We start from the raw sequence: 17,700 nt of genomic DNA on the forward strand, positions 1-17,700 counted from the left end.
GATAAATACACAGGCTCACACACACCAGCTGGATTGCACGCAGACACACACCGCAAGCAAGAGACAGACGCTGTAGAATCGGGGAATTGTGTCTCTGGTTTCTCGAAAAAAAATCCCATTTTAATGGGTTTATTTTCATTTATCATTTCAGTGGAATACAGCCACCGAGAGAGAGAGAAGCAGGTGTGCCCTTTAAGAGGGAGAGCAGCTGAGGCAAGGACGGCATCCGAGTCTCCATCCTCTGTGGAGGTAAGTGTGGATGGATGGGGTGGGGGTGCAGAGAGTGGGGGGAGGGGAACATCCGCCTGACTGCGTCTGTGTTTGTGTTAAATATCATCTCAAAGTGGAATCGGGACGATGGTGGTAGATGCGTGTGTGTGTGTGTGGAGGGGGGGGGCATCACCATTGGTATGTAAGACGACATAGGCTATGAGAATGGCGGGGTGTGGGGGTGGTGGAGGGGTGTAGATGCTAGCAGGGTTGAGTAGATGGCTGGGCAGCAGACATATAGAGACAAGGAGAGGAGAGGAGCTGAAGTGGAAGACGGATATGACAGGGGAGCCTTTTTTAATAGGATGCAGTTGATGTCTGGAACGTTTTAAACAAAGGAGGAACCCAACCGTAGCATGAAGAAAAGGACAGATATCCACAACCAGGAAGAGAAAAAAACACAGTATTATGAGTTTTGTGTGTGTATAGAAATGTAGATAATGGCCCAATCTAAGGCTTAGTGTCCTTTGTAAGTCCAGCAAACAAAGAAGAAATGAATAATTGGTGTTCATTTAATTATATTGACCTATTATAGCAAAGATGCCTTCATGTTGGATGGCTCTGTAAAGGTGGTCTACCCTGTAGTGCCAAGCTACATCGCCATCCACTCTTTATTTGCACATGTCTCAGGATTCGGTTCTCATACATATTCAAAATTCTTTATTATTTCGTCTAGACGGCCCCAGACTATGTAAATTGTCATTTGTATTCTGATGCTGCAGTGTGAAATATGCAACTCTGCATCTGCAGCTTTAAGCCTTGTTGAACGGACACCATGCTCATTGTTTACATGTCTGACACAAAATGTGATGGGCCGCCATGAAACGCAGTGTGCTGTAGTTGCCTCTATTATATCAGCGATGTTGTTCACCATCACAGTTTTTCTTCGGATTTTTTTCAAAATGTATCTCTAGATCTTTTTTTGTCATCATGACCGTACAGTAGATAATTCATTTCAAGGCAACCATTATTTTATTATGCTCAATTCTTGAGAAACGATCTTCTAGTCAACACTGTATGCCAAACATGTACTCTCCACACATGAAGTTACATGGTGTGGAAACGATTTTCTTTCCATTCCTTTGCCGAGACCAACAACGGTAGTCTAACAATGTACTGACATGATTCGCTGTGCATCTAAAAAGCTGCGTCAACCTTTGGAGCATTGGTGTTAATAGATGAAGATCCTGGAAAACAAAACAAAACAAAGAAATAGATACAGTACATCCTGGGTACTGAACGTACAGCACATATCTCCCACACATTCTCTCCACAGTGATTAATGCCAAAGGAGGCAGAGATGGCTGTTGCTAGGATACATGGCAAGGTGAAGTGCAGACCATTTAAAGAAAAGAGGAGGAGGGCACCATTTACAAAGCATGGCATCACTGGAGATGGCCTCTTTGTTTCATGTTTTCGTCCAATACTGAATTGTTATTCCTATTTCTCCTAGGTTTTGCAGTTCTAACGAGTGGAAGAAAGAGAGAGAGGGTCAGCCGAAGCGCTCCGGTTTTCTGTTCTTGTTCTGCCACCTGAAAATAGGCTGCAATGGTTGGCAGTATTCAAAGGCCTAAAACTGTCTGAGTGAGCCTTATGAACAGCAGAACCAATGGTAAGTAAGCTAGGATTCTATTGGTGTACTAATCAATGCATGCATGTCTGCTGTGTCATTCATTCATGGTTTGTTTAAGATGAATAAAGTGGTAAATTAAATTAAATGACATCGCTGTGGCTATACTCACAGAAGTTCAGACTGTGGGTTTGTGCAACAGGGTCTCTGGGCTCCAGGCTTTGCTGGAAATGACATGAGACATGGTTCTTGTCCACACACACACACACACACACACACACACACACACACACACACACACACGCACACACACACACACACAAACTGATTAATTCATCGTTGATTGTTATTTGAGTATTCTTTTGAAGGTTGAATTCTTCCTGTCTTTTAGAAATAAATCGCGCCTCTTCGTTTCTCTTCTGCTATATTAAGCAGTGTTTTGAAGCTGGGTGTTTTGAATGAGAGTCTAAATAGGGAGATGTGAGAAAGGATGTGAGATGAAAGGATGATAGAGAGAGGTTGCATTTTTCTTTCCGCTCCACTATAATGGCCTTTTCACCATGTGTGGGCCCACAGGACATCAAAGGCCAGTGTTGGACAGACGAGGAGTCGGACGGGGAGAACGAGTCAGAACAGTTCCTGTATGGCATTCAGGTACAGCAATGGCAACTGTATTGTCCTTACTATATTAATATATGTGTTTAAACTGGTATTTGTCAATAATGGTGCTTGATAACATATGTATCATCTTTTTACCTTCACATTACAAAAATCTCAGGCAGTTAAACATTTGTTTTAGTTTTTTTACAAATTATTATTATATTTAACAACAAGTGTAAAGAGCTACTGATGGGATATGTTTATGACAAGTTCTACTGCTGTAATAAATTGGCAGCAAAAAAGCATATACTAATTGGACCATTTAACCATGAATACTACTGCAAGATTCAAAGAATACCTAAATAAACTAGGTTTTTTGTCAAGGGAGATTTTGACCTGATATTGGCACCAGACAATAAATCGGGGGTCATTTGGAGTCATTCCTTTGGGGGTTGGGGATATTCTGACCAAATTTCATGGCAATATGGTGAATAGTTGTTGAGATAATTTGCTGTAGTAGTGCAGAACAGATGGACTGGCTGACTGACATTTCCATCTTATTGGCAAAACATTCAAATGAATCTGAAGCAGGATATTCAGTTAGAATATAACTGTAAGAATATGTCAATGTTTAACAACGCTCTGAGCTTTGACTTTTTGCAAACTGATAACAGAAAATATGACATTTACCTCTAATGTACAATACAGTTCTAGTACTATCACCCAATGTGACCTTAAGTATCAATCCCAGGCAACACTGCCAAAATCATTTTCTTGGCCCCGATTTAATGTATAATATCATTTCGTACAGTTCAATGCTTCACATCCAAATAAGATCTTAATCTGTCAATCATCCTTTTTTTTTTTTACTGTTATCTTCCAAGTCCTGTGATTGAAATGTAAATCCAGTCTGGGATTTAAAGCTCATTTATATGCAGTCAGAGAACATGAAAGCAGCGTAGTAAAGATAAGGATGAAAGTGTAGGATCTGCTCTACACAGGAGAGCTGAGGAGAAGAGAGTAAAGTCTAACAAACTATTAATGGAGGATCGCAAAGTATCAAATGACAGGATGTAAAATAATCACTGAAAAGCAGTTAAAGAAATGTACAAATTATTTCAAAAACAAAATAGTTTGTTCCTTCCTCTTCATCAAATGTAACATTATGTAACTCTCACTTCTATTCCAAATATGACATGTGCTTGATGTTGGATCGGCGTTAGGAAATGGTTTGGAGCGTGGTTGAAGAGGTCACAGATTGAGTAGCTCATCTGATTTGAAAAAAAAGTAATTAATCTGATTAGAAACATGTTTTCATATTGAGTCAGCTGTACACTTACAGACTGTGGTGTGATTAAGGGTGGGTTGAAAACTAGTTATCAAGTGAATAGAGGTCTGAACAGATGGCTAAAAAGAACGGACAAATAGCTGAAATAGTTATCTAAAAATAATTAATAATATCTTTGGAACTATAATGAATAATAATATAAACATGGTTTGGACCATATCCACTATAATGAATTGTCTTAATCCAGTTTTAAATAGTCTAAAAATGATAATGGTCTCCCATGCTGTGGAAAGCACCGCCCCCATTTACCACATGCATCTTTCAGATACATGTTGGGAATAGATTAACTAGATTAAGAATAAAAAGGGACATAATTGGCCCAGGGTGTAAAATAATTTTTCCGCCAGTCAGCTTTTTCAGTTTTTAACATCCTTCCTTTTAATATACAACAACTTTAACTGTTCCTTTGCATATATTCTAAAAACTTGACTACAAAGCAACCTGCCATCATACCTAGTCCATGCATGCTGGCCGTGTCGGCTATCATTTACTTGGCTTTTTGTCTGTCTGATTGCATCCCTTCTGGTTTTAATTGTCTTCTGTAATATAATGTGATTTGATTGTCTTTTAAACATGTATTTATATTAATAGCCTGCATTTACTATACTTGCTCTCCTCCTTCTAAGCGTTCTTTTCAAATGTGTAACAGCTGTTCATGTTTTGCTTTTCAAATTTGACGTGCTCTGTGTTGTATCGTTGTTTTAATGGCTCATATAACATCTGGCCAAGGGACAACAGTCAGTAAACATAGCCTTTTGTCTAACACTGGCTCATTTACACTGATGTTGATCAATATGCATTGTCCAATAAAATGAATATATAAATGAACATACCGTACTAGGAACGTGACAAGGGTACTTGAACTCATCTGAGAGTGCTGTGTCTACTGCGTGTTACAGGGGAGCTGCGCTGCTGACCTGTACCGCCACCCTCAACTGGATGCAGATATCGAGGCAGTAAAGGACATCTACACTGACAGTGCTGTCTCTGTTAGGTACATCACAAATACAGAGACACACACACTCGTACACACAGGCACAATTCAAAGATTGTATGTATTCATTTTAAAAGGGCTCAACACAATATTCAGAGCATTACTATCGCCTCCACACGGCCCTCATGTGGCTCACACCTGACAATGCTAACGGTGTGAACGACGGCAACAGTGCTGACAGAGCGAACAGTGTTTACTTGAGGGCGAACGGGAGGGTGATCGCTACCCTCCCATGACAACGCCGGCGGTCGGGATAGCGTTAACCGACATATGAGGCGGTTGTAAGCCGACCTCTGTGGCACGCTCACATGTACTAACGTGCACAAAGAGGCACGCCTGGACACCTCGGCTATGTAAACAAACCAGAGAGAAACACAAACCCAGGGAGAGTAACTTCATTCTCTGCTCAGGCTCGACATTACTCTACAATATTTTCACTTTGCAAATAGTTGTTTGATGCTATCTGAATGTCGTAAAAAGAAGCTTTAACTCGGCATTGTTTGGAGAAATAGAAGGGAAAAAAAGGACTTATTTTCTCCCTCAAGGGATAATCTGTGGAAAGTGTGGGAGTTTAATGTATCCCGTTACGTATGATAAATTAACTGTATCTGTTGTTGTGTCTCTGAACAGGGAATATGGAACCATTGATGATGTGGACATCGATCTTCACATTAACATTGGTTTCTTAGATGTGAGTCAGCATTCGCATCTCTCTGCATACACTTCCTCCCGTGCCCATTACTATTCCAACGTTGACATTTTGCAAAGTTAAACATCATTTATAATGCATTGTATGCTCGTAATTTATTTATGTAATGAGAAATGGCCCTAATTATGATGCTAACTCTGTATATTTGTGTGTGTGTGTGTGTGTGTGTGTGTGTGTGTATGTGTCTGACTCAGGAGGAGGTTGCGACAGCTTGGAAAGTTATCAGAACAGAGCCCATTATTCTGAGACTGCGCTTTTCTCTTTCTCAGTACCTCGATGGACCTGGTGAGTAAAGATGTCAGTGTGGATGTTGGTTTTCTAGGAGGGACTTTAGGTATTTGTGCCACTCATTGAGCGTAGGAGGTGAGTACAGTGTGTGCTATACAAGAGGGAGAGGGAAAGAGAGAGTCTGTGCATCTGTGCAATGTGTAATAGTGTTAGTCATCTTTACTCAGAGCCATCAGTCGAAGTGTTCCAGCCCTCCAATAAAGAAGGCTTCAGCTTGGGCCTGCAGCTCAAAAAGTAAGTCATGTGATCTATTTTAGTGAACATCGATGTTTTATACTGAAATTATTGTAGATTTCATCATTTAACGTCAGATTTTGCATAACCAAATGTGCAGCATCATACAAATCCCGGATGATATATTTTTACATTTCTGGTTGCCTAATCCACAAACAATCATAATGCATATCAACGAAACAAAAAAAAAAGGGAAGATTTAAAGAGTAATTCACTCTGTCGGGTTCACTCACATATCTTTCTGCTTGGCTGTCTTTCTTTGTAACGTGGCAGGATCCTGAGCACATTCACTTCACAGCAGTGGAAGCACCTCAGTAATGAGTTCCTCAAGGCCCAGCAGGAGAAGAGGCACAGCTGGTTCAAAGCCGGAGGAACCATCAAGAAGTTCCGCGCCGGGCTCAGCATCTTCTCCCCCATACCTAAGTAGGTCTCTCTCCCACTGTGTATATATATATATATATATATATATATATATATATATATATATATGGAAACTACACCCCCATGCCTATGTTTCATATACAGTATGCTACACAACGTCTTTTAAATAAACAAACAATTTTGCCCTATGATAATACATATAAATATGTTTTTATTTTCATCGCAAAATAGACATGTCTATAGTTCCCAGTAATAGCGCTCAGTTGTTATACTGATGTTGTGATGCTTTGGTTTTGATGCCGATGACTACAAACACAGTTTCATTAGTTATTGTCCTGATTTATTTTCTGAACACTTCATTGTTTCCAAGTGTCTGCAATCACTCATGGAGAAGAGCACAGATTAATTAAACTCAAGTACGGAAACGTTTAGGCTATTTTGGTGTAATTGTGCCGTAACATCTGCAGTTTATCATTGTGTTCTTTTTCCACAGTAGGTAGCTATTCCTGTAACTCAAGTGAAAGCAGTTTTTAAAGGACATTTTCATCAGTTGTTGTAAAGGATTTTAGAAAGGTGCCATATGAATACATGTACTTACATGCAAGTGAGCTATTTTTTTCCAAGATTGAAGATGTCTGTTGGTAGTTATGGAAATACTTTGAGGAGGTTGTGTCTGTGAAAAATGAACTGTAGCAAATAAGAGCAGGGAAAAGGAATTTCTGACACTGCATGTTGCACATTGACTTCAACTCAAAATCTGACACACTCAACCAATTTCCCCAAGGGAGGGGAAGTACCCTTCTTGGCCTCTGTCTTACTCTGCAATGCTTTGACAGTTATGGTTGCACAGGGATTGAATCTCAGCCCACTCGATGGAGGTCAGTCTCACTAACTACTAGGCTGTCTTGACATGCTCACAACGTGACAGGAGTCTCATGTCAAGAGTGTACATGGTTAATGTACTGAGAGTGATGGTGGAAGTGAACACTGGTTCTTGAATGTTAACAGTTAGTGATTTGAGCTACTGCCCAAACAGATTTCACTTGTCAGAGATGGTATAATACAGTGCAGCGGGAGTGTGTATTTCTTTAACACGTCACGATAAAATAACCCAGGTACTGACTATGTGAACACAATCCAGTCTTACCATGCAAGATTACTGCTGAGGAGATGTTGCCAATGATATTATTGATGATTAAGATGTATTCAAAGACATTACAATGATAAGTTCTGAAATTCCCGATTTGTCTTTTGAAGCCAAACCCTCCACTATACGTAACTTCTACAAACACAGGGACAACGACAACATTAGCATTTTTTTCTCCTGGGGTAAAATGGCAGATGAAGTGATGCACAGGAATCGTGTCTTGCTTCTTTTTTTTTTTAGGTCTCCGAGTTTCCCTCTGATCCAAGACACCGTTTTAAAAGGCAAGCTGAGCGTCCCTGAGCTGAGAGTGACCCGCCTGATGAACCGCTCTATCTCATGTACCATGAAGAATCCCAAAGGGGAGCTTTTCAGCTATCCACCAAACAGCCAGGTCAGTTCTGGTCTGGAAATAACATCACCCATGCGTCTCTCAGATTTGGCGTTAGATACATTTCAATTTTAATATGAAGAATTGACTAAATGCCACTGTCCTCCCACTTATTACTATTAATGTGTCTCACTCACGTGCCAAGTTGTGATCGTAGCATTTTGGTCACATCCCTCTAAACTTTACACTCCTCACATGTGTAACATTGCTGATTTTGAAACTCATGATGCCACGATAAGGAGTTAAAAATCATCAAGAATACTCCAAAATGTTGATGCTGTTTTCATGGCACTGTATAGTTCTGTTTTAATCCACTGTGATTCACTCTGACCCTTTTCTCAGTCACCTGCCACCTGCACTGTTCCCTCCTGAGCCTTTCCTTACCCTTACCGTAACATGGCTGGTGCGCCGTTTCCCATAATGCTTTGTCTTCACTTGACCCATCAGACTGTGGCTGTCCCGGCGGCCAGGGCCCCTGCGCAGATTACCACGAGGCAGCTGATTGAATTGTTTTTCTCATCCCAGGCGGGCGGCCACTGCAAGAACATCCCTACCTTGGAGTATGGCTTCTTAGTGCAGGTTAGACCTCAAGGAGATATTGGCTGGCAGTGGCAAGGGGGGGGGGGGGGCACACAGTTCATTGTTGTTCTAGGACATCATAACAGCTTCCAGTCACAATTGCAGTCCACAATTGTTGTTTGTGCCAATTCTGCTGCCAAACTAGACCTTATTCCTTTATATGGCAGTTCTTCGTGTAGGAGTGATAACTGCGAACACCACTTTTCTCCAAACAGATAATGAAGTACTCAGAGCAGAGGATCCCCACGCTCAACGAGTACTGCGTGGTGTGTGACGAGCAGCACGTCTTTCAGAATGGATCCATGCTGAAGGTATCGGAGACAAAAAAAGATATACTCGGTTTAGAAACGGTCCTGTTAATAGATTTCCCACAATTGTTGTTGTTGGGGAGAAAGATAAAGAGTGAGAAAGAGTGTACGTGTTTTTGTGTAGATATGTAGTACACGTTGAAATGAGTGTATTCTCATCACCTCTTTGTGTGCACGTGTGTTTATATAGCCGGCTGTGTGCACCAGGGAGCTGTGTGTCTTCTCCTTCTACACTCTGGGTGTAATGTCCGGAGCTGCAGAGGAAGTGGCTACCGGAGCAGAGGTGACAACAAAACAACAGATATAATATGTGATATAATTCTAATTATTTGTATTTCTTTTTAAGAAGAAAAGCCTAAAATATATGTAAGGAAAAAGAAAAAAAATACACAAACACTGGCACGTGATGATGTTAATTCTTGATTATTTGAAATGTCTATGCGTTATTTGAACTGAGGTGGGTTCTTCAGTCTTATCGAGTCAATAAAAGCATACAAATTAGTCAATAACAGCATCAAATAAAGGCATAACATGTACATTTAAAATCCCTCTCTCCACAGGTGGTGGACCTACTTGTGGCTATGTGTAGAGCTGCTCTTGAGTCTCCCCGTAAGAGCATCATCTTTGAGCCCTACCCATCAGTCGTTGACCCCAATGACCCCAAAACTCTGGCCTTCAACCCAAAGGTCAGCATCCTCACTGCTAGAATAGTGATTACTAACACAACCAAGACACAAATTTCAATTTGTAAAACAAACCGACTGTATATATATATATATATATATATAAATAGTAATGTAACTGAAATGCTTAAGATGGCAATGGATAGGAATCATTTGGAAATAGTAACTATTGTTTGGCAAACATTTACCTATACAAGTGATTTTAGATGTCTGTATGTTGTTCCCTCTCTCATTGCATACAATGGATGTTCGGCTCAACCGATGAACACAGAAGAAGAATTATGAGAGACTGCAGAAAGCGTTGGACAGCGTCATGTCCATTCGGGAAATGACCCAGGTACGAGGAGAAGATGGGCAGGAATAAAGGAAAGGGCCACAGTGAATCTAGGCTATAGATGGTCTTGATGTTAAATGTTTAGGACGTAATCTAAGTTTTTTTAGTTTATTTATATAAACTGTTCCCCCACATGTCCATTAAACAGTCCTGTATTTATTTAGTTTTCGCTGTATCGGTGGGGTCTTTGTTTATCAAAGTGACAGATGTTCCTGATTAGATTATCTTCTCTATTGATCTTCCCCACTCTTGTTTCTATTACTTATGTATACCCACTGTGGCTTGACTGCATCTGTACTATGTATAAAACACATAATAAGTCTAGATCTAAACACTTGCTCGTTTGGCTTTGGGGGAAAAAATTCTGAAAACTGAAAACAACGCATTCTTGTGTGCTTTTTTTTCAGGGCTCATATCTAGAGATCAAGAAACAGATGGACAAGCTTGACCCTTTGGCCCATCCTCTGCTACAATGGTGAGTAGAGGATCTGTTTTAAAAATGGGTTTGCATGTTAACATGATTGAACTTATACAGCACTACTTCTCATTAGAGAGCATATCAAACATACCACGTTAGTTCAGTAATCATTGATAACACAGTAATTCATATGGGCTTATGCCAATAGGCCTTTTTCATGGAGGACATTTTGACATTTCAAAGCAGGAAAAGCACAGCTGTAAATACTGATGGCTGATCTCCATTTGACTTTCCATTTGGTTTCATAGCCCTGCTCTTGTGCATAATGACCCATTGTCACAGTCATGGCTTTCTGAAACACTTGAATAGGACAGAACCATTGTTAATGTTAAGGGTAACACCCATGTTTTACTATTTTGACAAGTCAAAATGTCTGCTGTGAAAAAAGGCCTATTGTGGTTCAAGCAAAGTGGCAGCACAATGGCTAGTACGTTACATTTTCTTTCACCTTATTTGATTCTCTCTGTCTTTTTGCAGGATTATTTCCAGTAACAGGTCTCATATCGTCAAGCTGCCTCTGAGTAGGGTAGGGAACCAGAACGACATCCCCTCATATGTCCTTTTGGTCAAATTAGTATTTTATTACTGCTGCATTATGTCATTTAATGGTTCATGCTCACTCTATATCTGTCTGTTTGTCTCTCTCTCACTCTCACTTGTCCCTTATGATCTCATTATGATAGCAACTGAAATTCATGCACACCTCCCACCAGTTCCTGCTGCTCAGCAGCCCCCCAGCCAAGGAGGCTCGTTTTCGCACTGCCAAGAAGCTATATGGCAGCACCTTCGCCTTCCAGTGAGTCCACTTTGTTCCTCTCATTAGCTGACACAGCATTCATACGATCGGAACTCTACTTTTTCATCAAATTACTGCTTTGAAGCGTAGAGAGTGTAAAGCTACAGTTACGCAGTAAAAATCATTTACGCTGTTGTAAAATATCAGAAAATAGTTTGCAGTTATTATAATGTTTAGCTTGTGGCTGTTGAGCAAATATAATTTGAGGAATCACTTACTTTACGTAATGGATCTCAAATCAAGAGTGGTCACTAAAATGCATGCATAATGTAGTGTAACAGCAGTACACACTGTCAAACATGAACATGTCTCAGTGTAACACCTGGTCATCATGTTGCGGATGGGGGAGCCACTCGAGCAGATTTTTATGGAACCATAACAAACAATAGCACAGAGCAGTGAGCATTCTCTTGGACAGAGAAACCACCTCGCTAAGCCAGTACGTGGAGCCAGCAATATCTGAGATCGAGATGTGTACTGTAGCAGATGGGGCTTCGCTGAATATTTTAGATACACATGACCCATCTGGGCTCTCGCAGTGTCCAGCTAACACACAGTCTCTCTTTTTATGCTATATTATGAACAGGAAATGCCAAATTTGTATCTTTGTATATCAATAGAAACATTTGAAAATACAAATACATGTTCAGAGTCAGTTTAATGACAATCGGCAAGATTTAGAAGGGAGGAAGTATCAGCTATTTAGTCCATAAACAAAATGTTCCTGTTTATTTATTAGACTGTGAGAACAAGACCTTGATACTGCTTCAAAACCAGTTAAAAATAACAGCAATCGTGACACTGCTCTCTGTGTTGGAAGACGGTCCAGAAACCTGCACTGGGGATTGTACTCAAATAACTCATCCTGTCCTGAGAGACAGCACTGATGGGTTGAGCTTGGATCTTCAACTTTTTTAAATAATAAATAGCATAAATTTGGATTACTATGATGATGTAACACAATGTCCCAAAATGTCCTTGCACAAATTGTATAAATAGATGACAACAGAAGCTCTTTGTGTTTGGCAGAAGAGAATGTCTAATTGTAGGTTTCTACAAAATACACTGTAAAGGTAATGTACAGGTATTTACAGTAATTATTTACGATTCAAACACAGCAAATAATATACAAAATAAATAAAATAATAGAAAATGCAGTCACCGACAAAATGTGCCACAGTGTTATTTTGAACAGCATGGATCTGGCCCACTACACATCAGTGGTTGCACATTGAGATCCACGCTGTTTATATTCACGCAGCACTTTTATCTCTTCTCTTTCTTATCTCTCCCTCTCTCTACACTTGCTCTAGTGGTTCCCATATAGAGAACTGGCACTCTGTTCTGAGAAATGGACTAGTCAATGCCTCTTATACCAAACTGCAGGTACGTAACCCTGGCAGTTGGCTGGAATTTACGATGCATCTCCTCTCGGACAGTAAACCTGCTCTCTGACAGAGCAGGCTGGCTGTCCGGCTGATTCATTTTTGCAGTTAATGGATGCCAGCTTCCCTTTCGTCAGCTTTGCAATTAGCATTTTAGCGAGCGGGGCACACTGGGAGCTTTTCCTGGCCAATGTGGGCTGCTTTTTTGCTGTCGTCGACAGCAGCCGACAGCACGCCTCTTCCTGTTGTGGGACAAAGGGAGGGGGCTGTGGTGTCAGCTGTGATGTTGGGAGGCTGCCTGTGTGCCCTGTTGGGGTTAACCACCTAGAGCACTGAGTAGGCTAGGTCTGAAGCTGAAGGATGCAAAGGACAAGCTTCATGGTAGTAAGTATAGACTTCCGGCGGGTGTGGCTTTCCGCAAAGGTCAGTAACTAGCACCGCTCATTATCTTTTCAGACTTGGGTAAAATAGTAGCCTCAAATCAAATCATTTTAATTAGTTGATATGGGTTCAATTGACCAAAATGAGGACCATAAATATAGTTTCAAGTTAGGAGCAGAAAATCTTTCTTCCAAGTGTATTGCGGTTTTACTCAGATCTGCATCCATCAGGATCTTTATATTGTTTTATTTGCCGAGGTCTTAGTTTTGCACTTTGTGACCCAGGTCTGTAAAAGATTGATAAACAACAAAAAAGAAAAGGTAAAAAGAAGCAAGCACCAGACAGCGTGGAATTGTCTCATTTGCACAATACGGCAGATAATGACTGCTCGCAGATACACCGGCATGGCCTGAAAAACAATTAAATGTGAAAACTCAAGGATCTTTGAAACATTCACGTCGGCCGTGATTGCTCGATCATGCTGATGTGTTTCATTTATGCCTTCTTTGTTCTCCAACTTTTTGAACACTCTAACTTTGATCTCGCCTCAGTGCTCGTCTGCCTCCTCTTCCTCCTCTCCATTTCACCTTGAGCATTGACACCCCCCTTCCTCAGTCATTGTCTTTCACAAGAGGAGGAGGACTGAGTCTGCCTCCAGCTCCAATCATCACACAAAACCGCTTGTCTATTGTTCCTTTTGATTTCTTCCAGATATGCTGAGTCCCGACCTCCATCTCCCTCACATTTCATTCCCAAACTATCAAGGTGCTCTTTGTTCTTCCTCTTGTCTCTCCTCTGGATCACTGTGGCTTATGAAAACTTGTCCATGTTGCATCTGTGGTCCTTTTTCGTTTTCCTCATTCTGGACATTCTTGTGTGGAGGCTCAACATCATTATCAGTCATCCTCATCCTCATACCAAGCCAGCATACATGGTCTCATGTCAGCATTGCTTGAATACTGAACATCACATGCACAAATTCCATTAAAAAAAAAACTCAAGAGCATCACATGATCTTCTCTGGACTCCATGATGTTGCAAGGAGAAAACATGTTGGCAGTTTAAAGGTGTGACTGTGTGGGTTATTTGAGTTGTTTCAGATCACGAGAATAATACAACTATATTTTCTCTCTTTGGCACTCTGCAATCCACTATCTTTGGATTTTCGTGCGTATGTGGGTGTGCGTGTGTATATAGTATGCCTGGCTGGTGGTTAAATTGTAACAGAAACATAACTACAGTAAGACTGGTATGCATCACACTGTATGTGTGAGTCCATTTGTGTGTGTGTGTGTGTGTGTGTGTATGTAAGAGGTTGTCCTGTGTAACTGCTCAGTGACCCTTCCTTCCTTCCTGCTCTTTTCAAACCCAAGCTGCATGGGGCAGCGTATGGAAAGGGCATCTATCTGAGCCCCATCTCCAGCATATCTTTTGGATACTCAGGTAGGAACGAGTCATTCCTCGCCACTCAGTCCCCTCCGGCCCCTCCGGCCCCCCCACCCCCTCTACCATGTATTCTACCATGTTGACTGAGTGTGCTCTATGTCTGTTAAATGGCCTGATTATCATCTTGGAACGCGTCATTTTCACATGTGGGAGCTTTCCATGCGATCATATTGTGCTGCTCTGTGTTGTGTGTCCATTTTGGGTGCTGTGCCTTGGGCCTTTTTTTCTCTGAGCTTGTGTGCTGTGCCGCAAACCATACATTACGTTGTGGCTGTGTAAAATGGAGCTGTCAGTGGTTCTGTGTGTGTGTTACTTTGTACTGGGTTTGTATTTTATACTATGTTCTGTTCATGGGGTGGGACTGAAGAGACATTTAAACTTATCTTAAAAGTTGGTTTTGAGGTCCCACTATGGTTATGGTGCTGATTATGTGGACACTATTAACATGCCCCTAAGCAATGGTTTCCCAGTGTTAAGGATGGATGTGGACTTAATTAAGTATTATAAGTTAAGGTGGCAAGAAAAACAGCAACAGATGCTCATATCTCTTTGGCTTACACAGTCCCTGCTCAATTAAAGACAATAAATACATACTCAAGTTGATTTCATATTTTATTAGAACTTTGCAGTTTTGAAAAAAAATGTAAAGATACCAGCGTCCTACTTGTATGCAGACAATATTCAGTAGCATTTTTGAATAACCTATAAAGGTTAGAGCTCTGGTTAATGATGTCCCTTTCTGTACAAGGAGCTCAAGACCACAAGAGGGAACGTTTTTTCACAGCTTGAGTGACTCGAGGTCGTTCTGACTCAGGGTTGTTTGCTGTGTGTGTGCTGCTTCTTGCAGGAATGGGGAAAGGACAGCACCGCATGCCCACCAAAGATGAATTGGTGCAGCGTTACAACCGCATGAACACCATACCACAGGTGTGCATTTTACATCCTCACATATAAAATACACTACCATATCTGTTAAACAAAACAAATTTTGAATCCAGATTCCCATCACACACACAGAAGATATGCAAATAAATGGGCAGAGACATGCAACAATTTGAAGCCTTGTGAGAAATCAACATGGATTACCAGATGAGGGTTGTTCAACTTGTTTTACAATATTTCCTATACATTCACAATGCCCTGCTTCTGACTATTACACTTGTGCACCATCATCAGCATAGTTCGGTCATATTACTCACTTACTAGCCGCTTTTGATGGGATTTAACTGTTGTCTCTTTTTTCAATAGAGCCGTCCAATACAATCAAGGTTTCTTCAGAGTCGAAATCTGAACTGCATCGCTCTGTGTGAAGGTAATCACAAGCGGAAGGTATTATATGTGAGAGCTGAGATAATCGTAAATATGTTGCATTAGTATATTTGATTTTATGACATTTGAAAAAAAATAAAATAAAAAAGATAGTATTATATGGATTAAGGTCCCAGTGAAACAGAAGTTAGAGCATCTTTGTGCTTTGTACTGTGACACAGATTATTTGAGCAGTCTATAGTTATAAGAAGAATTTAAATGAAGTCCTTTGCATTTGTTTTGACTGTTAAACAATAGGGAATATAGCTATATATATAATAATATAAAAATAGTTACATAATAATTAGACAGATCTAACAATAGTTAGACAGTTACAGAAAAAAAGCTAAACAGGAAGAAAATACCAAAGGTTAACATTAAAAACTAAATCAAACGAGGTAATGTGACTAGTGTATTAATGTGCAGTTAAAAGTCAAAGCAATTATTATAATAATATAATAATACCTGTTTAAGCCCTTAAACTAGGGTTAGGGTATGATGAATAACTGGAAAGTACAAACTACCATCTCTGGTGAAACATGCTTCTCTCTCTTCCACAGTTATCACATCTAAGGATCTGCAGAAACATGGGTAACATTTGGTGATGTGTCCGGTATCGGACCAACGTCTGTACTCGCTTCTTTTTTGTGTAAGTATTTCCAACACTTGGAAACTCCTTGGTAATGTCTACATAAGTAATGCATAATTGGTCAAAATAATCATCCCCACTGAAAAGGCATAATTCATCACACAGGTGGCGTATTCTTTTTTCCTACGCCAGCCGCACATGATTAAGATGATTTAATGAAGAATTGTGATATAAGCTGCAGTTTTCCCTCATCACTCATCATCGTTTTAAATTAGCCGAGAATAAGTTGATGCCTGAGTGGTGTTACCGCTTCACTAAACTGGGTTCCTGTCAGGTCAAAGCTTTTCAGTATGATGTTTAAAACTGCGTTTCGGAGCTCGGCAAATAACACATGACATCCACACTGGCTGCTGATGTTATGGCTTTGGACACAGGCATTCACCAGATGGCAAAGTCTATTATCATGTCCACTGCTGTCTTCTGAGTTGGAAATTAAATTTGAGTTGGCCTGGAAATTAAATTTAAATATCAGCTACATATAATTTGATTCTGACCTTGTGCTCAGCGTATGGTTGTGTTTTTCAGCCTGAAGAAACATTGATATGATTAAAATAAAAACAGGAAGATTTGTTGTGTTAGACCTAACAGTGGCTCTTCTAAAATCACTGTAATTCCCTTGCTTCCAAAACAACAACAACTCACAGATGCTCATGTGTCTATGGACTAAGTTACCTCTCTGTCATCAGTAATGTGTCTTGTTGATGAGAAAAGAAGAACACGTTTTCAGTTTTTCTTCAAACTGGGCCCTCATATCACCAAGTAGTAGACACATTTAGGCAGTGAGCAGGAGGGACTATAAAACCTGAGGCAGCTATTGAAGAAAATCATACGTCGACTCATCTATGTATATGTGCAGGTATGAGGATGGCCAGGTCGGAGATGCCAACATCAACACCCAAGAGCCGAAGGTGCAGAAGGAGATCATGCGTGTGATTGGGACCCAGATCTACTCCAGCTAATGGCGGTTTTCCATACGTCTCTCTGGCGGAGGCACACAGGCAGGCAGACGGCGAATGTTTGGGCGAGCTGACCTCAGGCCTGATACGGAAGGCTGCGGGAGCTCTTGAGCACATTATTTCTAAAGTTGGTTTGTTCTGGTCCTCTCATTTTCCTCTCCCTTCTTTGTTCCTCTTTTCCAAGTGGTTACACATTACATGTTCAGATTTAACCTGGTTGAAGTCAGTCTGCTTGTCTCAGTTAACACACCACTGGAGAGATAAAAAGGAGGAGCCACTGCTTTGGCTCTCCACACACACACACACACACACACACACACACACACACACACACACACACAACACACACACACACACACACACACACACACACGTCAAACCCTGGTTAGACTGGGCTTTCCCCTTTTTTGGTGCACTGGCTGATCACAGATCCTCTGGACTAATTATATCTATTTATTATTTCTATTT

General features: G+C 40.7%; 1 protein-coding gene across 1 annotated transcript; it reads left to right on the forward strand.

Moving 5' to 3' along the window:
* The first annotated feature begins 2,386 nt into the window (after positions 1-2,386).
* On the forward strand, positions 2,387-17,368 carry LOC117726204 (protein mono-ADP-ribosyltransferase PARP6-like). Its single transcript, XM_034526342.1, is given in 22 exon segments — positions 2,387-2,494; positions 4,688-4,782; positions 5,413-5,473; positions 5,686-5,776; positions 5,947-6,013; positions 6,287-6,436; positions 7,782-7,932; positions 8,377-8,508; positions 8,724-8,819; positions 9,007-9,099; positions 9,377-9,502; positions 9,771-9,836; positions 10,241-10,308; positions 10,789-10,837; positions 10,995-11,107; positions 12,421-12,493; positions 14,247-14,316; positions 15,167-15,246; positions 15,568-15,631; positions 16,188-16,249; positions 16,251-16,276; positions 17,133-17,368. Coding segments are annotated over 22 exon segments (1,944 nt in total). The 3' UTR covers positions 17,236-17,368.
* The last annotated feature ends 332 nt before the right edge of the window (positions 17,369-17,700 follow it).

The sequence above is a fragment of the Cyclopterus lumpus genome, chromosome 3 (assembly GCF_009769545.1).
Source record: "Cyclopterus lumpus isolate fCycLum1 chromosome 3, fCycLum1.pri, whole genome shotgun sequence".
Classification (NCBI taxonomy): domain Eukaryota; kingdom Metazoa; phylum Chordata; class Actinopteri; order Perciformes; family Cyclopteridae; genus Cyclopterus; species Cyclopterus lumpus.